The sequence below is a fragment of the Humulus lupulus genome, chromosome 7 (assembly GCF_963169125.1).
Source record: "Humulus lupulus chromosome 7, drHumLupu1.1, whole genome shotgun sequence".
NCBI classification, from domain to species: domain Eukaryota; kingdom Viridiplantae; phylum Streptophyta; class Magnoliopsida; order Rosales; family Cannabaceae; genus Humulus; species Humulus lupulus.
Genome location: NC_084799.1, coordinates 60431659 through 60440912, shown reverse-complemented (window position 1 = coordinate 60440912; position 9254 = coordinate 60431659). Strand labels below are relative to the sequence as shown.

The window sequence follows — 9254 nt, the reverse complement described above, 5'->3', positions numbered from 1 at the left end:
TTACGTTTAATTATTAATTTTATAAAAAATTTATGTGCATGATAGTGCAATTAAGAGAATGGGCAACTTGAGCCCACCCCGGATAGCTGGATGGATACTCACCATAAATCAAGCACAGGGTGGGTGACAGAGACAGCCAAAAATACTTGGGTACATTAAGTTTTTTTAAACATTATTCAAAATCTTAATTGTTTGTTTACAACACATAATTACATTATACATTGTATCATAGGAGGAATTGCGTGCATATCGCGACACACAGCAGACACAGACATCTAATACTGAGAGTTCCACACCAGTTTCGAGTGCGCCTGAAGATGAAGACATATCTTTGGTACAAACTATCTTCGGAAAATGACAGGGCCACCTGAAAGGATATGGACGTATCCTTAACATAAGGGACCGAACTCCATTTACTATTGATCCTCCACAAAATAGAGATGAAGAGATGTCTGAGATGAGAGAGCGTATTCGGCAATTAGAGGAGCACATTCAGACTCAATGTATCACCCCGGGATCTCAATGTGCCCCACCACCACGTGATGATCCCGGTGTTGGAGCATCGAGTCAGTAGGACTTATGTGTGAATTTTATTACTATGGATTATTACATCTTCATGTTTAGGACAAGTCTTTATTTTGATTCAGTAAATGTACTCTTATGTTTTTATTTATATGTTAAATATAAGTGTTTTAATTTGATTCTATTATTTTATATTTAATTCAAAATAAATAAATAAATAAGTGAATAAAAATTACAAATATATAAAAAAAAATTATTGGTTAATTCTATACCGAGGACATTGTCCTCGGTATAGCCATCAATATGAAAAATTTGGGTTGGGTGTGCCGAGGACATTTGTCACTCTCTGCCGACGACATGTCCTCGGTACAACTTATAACGATAACATATTGTATGTCGTCGATAGAAGTTTACCTCTATCGACGCGGCTGTACCGAGGACTTGATGCCGAGAACATGTTCTCGGTAGAAGCTATACCGAGAATATTCAGGCTTCTGTCGACGACATTTGTTCTCGGTATAAGCCTTGTTTTTTGTAGTGTATATACAAAGATGATGGCGCCAATGTATGAAATGATGAACTAGAGATTAAATTTAAAACACCAAAATTAATAATAAACAAACAAAGAGAGTGGGAAAAAGATTTGCTAAATAATAGAAGGAGTGGGTAAGGATTAATTAGTGGATAATATATGTAATGAGACTCAGCTCATAACTATTAATGATTGGCATTCGTGTCCATTTTTAGATAACCCTTTTAATTTTTATCCATTTATTAATCATTTTACTTATATGCCCAGATTTATGATGAATGTTCCCATTATACCCTTTCTCTCACTACAACAAAAAGGGTTTTTAGGTCGCCCCTAATAATCATAAAAGTCGCCCATAATCAAATGCCCCTAATGATGTACATTAAGGACGACTAATGGGTCGTCCCTAATATTGCAATATCAGGGGCGACTGTGTCACCCCTAAAAGTTGAGATGTCGCCCCAAATTTTTTCACAAGTGACATAACTTTTGGTCGATGTGTCGCCCATGATATGTCAGCAGTCGCCCCTAATACTTTTTTATTAGGGGCGACTCACCCCCAATACTTTTTTATTTATAGAAAATAATAAAATTATTTTAATAATTAAAACATAATTAATTAAATTATAGATTATTAATTAAAATATAAATTATTAATTAAAATTTAAATAATTGAAAACAAATATATTAAAAATAAAAATATTATATTAAATATTCAAATTAGTTAAATAAGATAACAAATATCCATATTGTTAATATAATGTAACAATAACTAACAATAATAGAAACTTAGTCTCCTAAATCAGTTGCCTCGTCCTCCATATTGTCTTCTTGTTGCAGTTGTGGGGGTTGTGGCGACGACATCAGTCATGAATATTAGGGAGGTAATGTGGACGATCCTGCTCCATACATGTAAGGATATGACGGCTGCGACAACGGTGGAATCGACCCTGGATAAGGTGATGGTGTTGCTCCATACATGTATGGAGGTGTCATAGGTTGAGACACCGTTGCCCCGTACATGGAAGGATAGGCTGGAGTTGGAGGTTGAGAAGACGAAGCTCCATAAATATTGTTGCTATTAGGCATAGGTGACATCTGAACATTTGGTGGACGAAATGAGGTGGAAAAAATTGAGACAAGAAATTAACTTGGTCAGTAAAATTCTTTAGCTTATTCTCCAAATTTTCTATATGTTCTTATGAACGTTGAGGAGGAGCTTGAGACTTGTTGAAGTGAGTGCGTTGGGTAGATGATGACCCCAACCCCTTCAATTTGCAGTCCACTCCTTGCTCGTGTCCACGCCTTTGGCCCAATACTTTTTGTAGCACCTCCACCTGATCAACTGTTGTCGAACCATCATTATTGGAAGCAGCAACAGATGTTTGCTAAGTTTGCAAAATCAACCTTCAGTTTTTCCTGTTTTCAAAAAACGTTAGACACTAACAATAAATATAACTCTATGAATATTAAAAACTATAATTTAAACTTAAATAATCTTGGTGAGCATCATCGTTCACAAAATCATTTGTTGTTTTCTTCTAGTGGTATTCCTTCAATGACTCAATAAGGTCCAGGTTCGCCTAAAAAATATAACCCAAATGTTAGAGAACATATAATTTAAATAACATTTTAACTTTCACTTACTCTTTCGTGACGGATGGCCGCCAACGATTGTGTACCCTGCGTTGTAAAATACTTCTATTTCTTCCAATTTTCCTTGTTCTTTACGGAGCGCGCAATAAATTTCGGACTTGTAAATAACCGACAGATCTGCTTCCACTCCTCCCTGTTAACATCCTTGGTTGGGTTGTTAGAACCTTGTCTCAATCCTCTGGTCCTTTGTATTATTTCTAAATGTTCGTGTCTTATTGTTTTCCTATGACTGTATCGATCTTTCATCTCTCGATCGATACCATCTATACACTTTAAGAAATCTCCACGACCCTCTATTTGATAATACTACTAAATAGAAAAATAAACATATTAAGAGTATATATACTATATTAAAGAAACATTAAAAACAGAATCATTTAATATTATTTTTTTACCTGGATCATGCCAAGGATTTGGTCCTTGTATTGTTTAGGCACTGATTCCCAAGAATCGAAATATCGAGGAACTTTTGTTTTAATTTGGGTGCCCATGAGGCAGACAAAAGCAGCGTGCTCGCCCCTGTAGTGCACCAATTTTTTTTTTTAGTTATTAAAATTTTTGTGTTTTATTTTATTTAAGTGTTAAGTGTGGTGAATTGTTTTATTTAAATGTTGTTTATTTTATTTAGTTGTTGTTTGTTGTATTTAATTGTTTGTTATTTTATTTAATTGTTAGAATTGTTTGTAGAATTTTTGTGAAATTATTTGTTAAATGATATTTATTTATTTTATTTTAAAAATGTGATTATGTGAGATTTGGTTGAATGCACTAAGATGCATGGTAGATAGTGGTGCACCCTAGTGATTTAGTGTGTGCTAGTGCATGGTAGCATGGTACACATGTGTAGAATTTTCTACACACTTTGAAGTTGCCTTTTATTGAGTTTATTAGAACTAATTTAAAATAATAATAAAATAAATGGAAGGGGAAACCATAGTGGACATGTGGCTTAGTGTGGGAAAGGAAGAGGTTTATTTCTATACATTTTATTATTCAAATAAATTAAAAATAAGGTGATAATGTTATTTTGGGAAAGGAAGTGATCATCTTTTATTTTTCCACCTATTGTGATATAATTAAATAAATATGAATTAAGACAAAATATGGAAGAGAATAGGAAAGTTACATTTTTCTTTTATTTGAGTCTTTATGGGAAAATTAGGATAAAGAGGGAATGGGAAAAATGGAAGAGCATTATGCTCTTGGGGCTGCCGAATTATAGAGAGAAGAGAAAGAGAGAGGGCGTGACCTAGAGAGAGAAGGAGAAGAAGAAAGAAAGGAAGAAGGAATAAAAATATAATAGAATAATCAAATATTAAAACTAAACACAATAAATGAGGAAAAATATGGTCTAATATATGACAAGCACTTTCAACTTGCAAGCATCTTAAATCTAGGCTCCCTTGGAAATATATAAGAATAAAAATATAATAGAATCATTAGGCCAAATGTGGAGTAGAAAAAACAAGAAAAGATAAATAATTGAAGTAAATCAGCAAAAGATATAGAATGGTGAAGTGAGAAAGCAAATATAAATTACAGAAGTCAATACAAAAACAATATTATATGCCTTAATATAAAAGGGACAAGAGTTCCAATTGGCCACCGACTTTATTAGTTAAAGAAAAGTACAAAATTAATTGTCCTTAAAGAAAACTATGGTCTACAATACTCACTGTTCTACCAAGAATAAATGCAGCTGTAGCACCAATTGTTGCACCAATAGAATCAGCAACGAACCCCAAAGGCAACCCAAATAGATAACCTCCACCAAGCTGTAAGAGAAAATAAATAGCACAAATAAAGCATTGATAAAAAAAAATAATAATAATACTAACAGATACACTTTCACACTTCAACCAAATAAGTTGACTAGACAGACTTTATTCATTCAGAGTTCTATTTTTTTTGGAGGGGGGAGGATCACTAAACAGACAATTACATACTTTATTAAACATACTATAAAGGTCCAAAATAATGTCATTGTTTTAGCTCTGCAATAAGAATTAGTGACTTTAACTTACTGTAAATATTGACTTGTTCTACTTGCCCCACCTTTGCCCTCAACTCTCTGACATGGGAATATTGTTTTCTCAATAGATCCCGTTTTAGTAATACAACCAAAATTGTATAAAATTTAGCTAATCTAATTTTCAAATAATAGAATTGAAGACACTATATATATGACAATTATTAGGCACTAGACAAGGAAACGTGAAATGGGGTAAGAGGTTATCTTAAATACCTTTGATCTTACTTGGCATTTAATACATAATTAGCTATTATATCTTATGAGGAACAATCTGTATTAGATATATTATATACTTCTCTGCAATATAATCCATTACATACTAAGTAATAATAACGCAAACATCCCCACCCAATCAATATCATCAATATCAGATTTCACATCAAAAAATTCAATAAAATGTATCAGCCATTCAACATTGTTGCTATTAGTCTCACATACCATCAATCCAAGTTCTGAAGTAGTGTTAGAAACATGCTCACCAAACTTAGCGTTTGTAGCAGCTACACAAATTTTGACTTTGATAAGATGTTCTTAAAGCTGAAAAGAAAAAGAAAAGCAATGTCAATCAACTTATAAGATAATGACAACATTAAATATATATACATAATATCCATATGTATACTATATTGCTACTATCGTCAAATGACAATAAATATAACAAAAACACAATTAAATGATTCAAATACAACAAGATAAGATAACTGCATGCATTGTAGTGATTCTTCCTCATTTAGAGCTAATTTTTGCACTAAAGGATTCAATTTATTTGATGAAGACCAGAGAAAGAATAGTCTTTACAGCACAAAAGCTACAAAAATTCAAGATCAGAAAAGTATTTGATTAAATTGCAATGCAATAAATCAAATTTGTTGATAATACCTCCAACTTAACTCTTTTATTTAGGAAAGAGAGCTGAGTAAAGCATCCATATATAGGACCTAGAATCTTAATCAACAAGAATGTGCAGATTTTTTTTATAATCAAAGACCAAAACAGAGTGTAAGTGGCACCAAGCAGACGAGATAACATATATACACAGAGAGCACTAGCACAATTTTGACTAATTATATATAAATGTGTCTTGCATTATACATAAAACCAAGTGCTAAAGTTCCTAAGCCTAACGAGTATACACCAAAAATGAGTATTAGTTGACTTGGAATAATTACCAGCCAAACTAAAAGCAAACACAAAGAAGAAGAAAACAATGGTTGAAATACTCCTAAAGAGATGAGATAACAACAAGCTAATAACAAGATATAATACAGATTCTTTAGGAAATAAAAACCATAAATGTATAATATGGAGAGAGAAGTAAATGACGATAGTCGATTTTTTTTTTATAATGGGTACCAAAAACGTGCATGCAAGTGAAAAAGTTTGGTAGAACAAACAAAAAACAAAAAAAACAAAAATAAATTAGATGGTTATGCAAATATGCATTGATCTTCAAGGACAAGATTATAAATGTCGACACTGAGAGTACTAAGTAGAAAACTACGCACTGTGCACATCTCTCTCTCGATAAATATATACATTTATACATATATATTGTAAGAAATGAGAACTTTAATAAACTAATGAATGGGAATAGTTATATAAACCAATATAAAAAAAAAGTAAAATCTATAAAGAGGAGAAATTTGGTGTAGGCATAGAGACGGATAAGAATTTGTCTGTATGTGTTCTCTTGTACAGATATAAAGAAGAGCTCAATAATTATCATTAAAAGACAAATGAATTTCTTATAAATACTGTCAACCTTGAGAAATCTACATTGGAAACAGCGAATGTTTTATAAAATCTTTACATAGAAAAAACTTGCTTAGCAAAACAATACTGCCATGGAAGTGATACAATCTGACATATACACACAAACTAATGAATAAAAATTAGAAAGCAGCTTCGGGAAAATGACCAAGTTAAACTGGAGAAATTACGCCTTGGAAATACCAGAAGGCGGTTGAAGATATTATGCATGTTAGTATAGCACTCGAAAGAAAATGAATATACTTTAAATCCTCACCAGCATCCTCTTCAAGTGGAGCTCTGTTGCTATCCTCAAATAAAGATCCCTTCCTAGCAAATTATGGTAGGTAACAAATGGTCTTGCTTCTGCTCCACCAGCTGCTCCCTAGTTGTTTAAGTCAATTAAAAACCAACCTTCAAATAGAAACAATACTAATGTATGTAAATTAAGGCACCAAAAAATTGTCATATACAGAAAAAGTAAAAATTATTCCTGGAAATGAATACAGTTAATCAAAATTTATAAAATATGAACCAAAAGAATTCCCAGCTAAGTATTTCAACAGTTCAACCTCCAGTCATCTTTACAATAAACTAGACATTATCTTTTTTAAAAATTCTAGAATAGGGTATTCTATAAGTTGTATCTTGGCCAAGAACAAAAGCTAAGCAATTGTACAAGCATCACCAGAAGTAACGGTAATCTTACATAAGAACTCAACCAAACTATAAAGTCAAATTCCATTATAGAAATGCTAAATCTTGATATGAACCATATGACCATAAAACGGTTAGAAAATCCACAAACCTGTAGAACTGGAGTTTCAACTTCGAGAAATCCAAAAGACTGTCTTGCATAACTCTAATACAATCTAATCCACCAAAAAGAAAAAATAGCAAAACATCTTTAATGTATAAACAACGAGATGCCTCAACCACTCTATCTAGGGAATAATATTGAATTTATATATGTATACTTCAAAATGCCCAAACTAGAAACAACTTGGTATACCATCCTTCTTTTGCTCAAGTTTTCAACAACTCCATAATTGCTAAATACACTCAACCACCGTAAGCACTCTAATATTTAGAGCAAATTTGTTCAAAAGAAAGATAAAATATCCATAACTTGCATAAATAAATTATCTCCTTAAGTGTTAATGCTGTTAAGGAACTTAATATAGAAATTATAACCCTGTAACCTTTTTTTTAGAAAAAATAAAATAAAATCCAATGAACCGTGCTTCAACTCAGGAAATGTCATTTAATGTTATTTTTGTCTATTCAAATACTTCATCAGAAGCGAAGTACACTTTAAGCAATCATGCAAGATAGTTCTAAGGTCCTCAAGTTAATAAAAATACTATTTCTGGAAAGAACATATACTTTAAATAACTAAAAGGTCTTTAATTACTCCTCAGCCTAACTTACCTTTGCTCTCTTCCGAAATACATCAGCTACTTCAGGATTGGAAATCATATCAATGTACCTTTAAAAGAAAATTAAAGTTCAGTTATAACCAAGTATACCCCAAAAAAATTATTTTTTATTTAAAAAGCCATTTAGACAAGTCTTTTGCAAGAACCACTGCAATGAATTGTGGGCTATCATCATCCAGTAGAAAACAATTTGTTATTTCCCATAAGAGACACTCTCACTCAAACTGTGAAAAAGAAATAGAAAACTCAACTTACCGTTGCTGGTAACGCTTATCCACATGAGTTAGACCATGATATTTGTCTGGCAAGGGCAGTAGAGATTTTGTAAGAATTGCAAAAGAGTTCACATAGACAGAAATCTCCCCTAAAGAAACAAAGAAATAAGTTCAATTAGTTTCTCACCTCAAAGGGAAATCACAAAAAAAGTAAGAAGCCAGTCAAAGCCAATGGCGTTTTTTATAAATGGCATTGGTTTATCTAAATAGCTTCCAATACAAATAGGTTAAGAATAGCTTCACCCAGAAGTACCTATAAATTCAACAATCAGCACCTAATCGCAAATAGGTGGAAAAGATAAATTTTTTTAGTACTTGCCTTTCTCAGTTCGCTTAATTGAGCCATTTGCACCAAGTATGTCACCAATATCAACAAGATTCTTAAGCTCGTCAAACTGATCACTTAAAAATCTCACCTTTTCACTATAAAGCTGTTTCAAACATTGAACAACTTGAGTGAGGATTCTTCCATAATTAATGTGAGCAAAGATTTATAGAAAGTTTCTGAAGAAACCATCCCTACCCGCCAAAATTTACAAACTTTGGAAAACACCCCATTTTTAAAAAAAAAAGGTAACTAACTTATATATTTTAGATCAAGCATCCCATAAAATAGACATGATTTTAAGAACTAAACCACCTAATTACATCTTATTATTATATTTTTTCTTTATTATAAGTATCCATCTAACAAAGAGATGGCAAGATCATTGTAAGGACAGAAAGCTGAGGTGGGGATACCTGAATTGTCCCAAAATCATCTCTTAGAGTGAGAAATGCAAGCTTTCCAAATGCTCGATGAGAAAAAGAAAATAAAAATATTGAGCGCATTTTCTCAGTAACCAAACATAGTTTTCTTTAATTGAAGTTGAAACAAACCTCCACTCAAGCCACTAGTCCGAGTTAGGTCGATATCGTAGGGACTGAAATCAACGTCAAGACCAGAACAGACCTTATCGGGAAGCCTAGAGACGAATTCGGTCTTGAGCGAGTTAATAGAGCATCCTCGACTGAGTCGGCGATTCCGGCGACCGTTATCACTCGGTCAC

At 32.5% G+C, this 9254-nt stretch overlaps 1 protein-coding gene across 1 annotated transcript; it reads right to left on the bottom strand.

The window, feature by feature from the left end:
* Positions 1-2253: 2253 nt before the first annotated feature.
* Positions 2254-9036, bottom strand: LOC133791757 (lysine--tRNA ligase, chloroplastic/mitochondrial-like). Its single transcript, XM_062229673.1, has 8 exons — positions 8947-9036; positions 8525-8636; positions 8186-8294; positions 7923-7980; positions 7300-7353; positions 6769-6876; positions 4387-4485; positions 2254-2442 (listed from the first exon to the last, which is right to left on the bottom strand). Exons 1-8 carry the CDS (start codon positions 9034-9036, stop codon positions 2254-2256), a joined length of 819 nt encoding a protein of 272 aa, XP_062085657.1.
* Between the last annotated feature and the right edge of the window lie 218 nt (positions 9037-9254).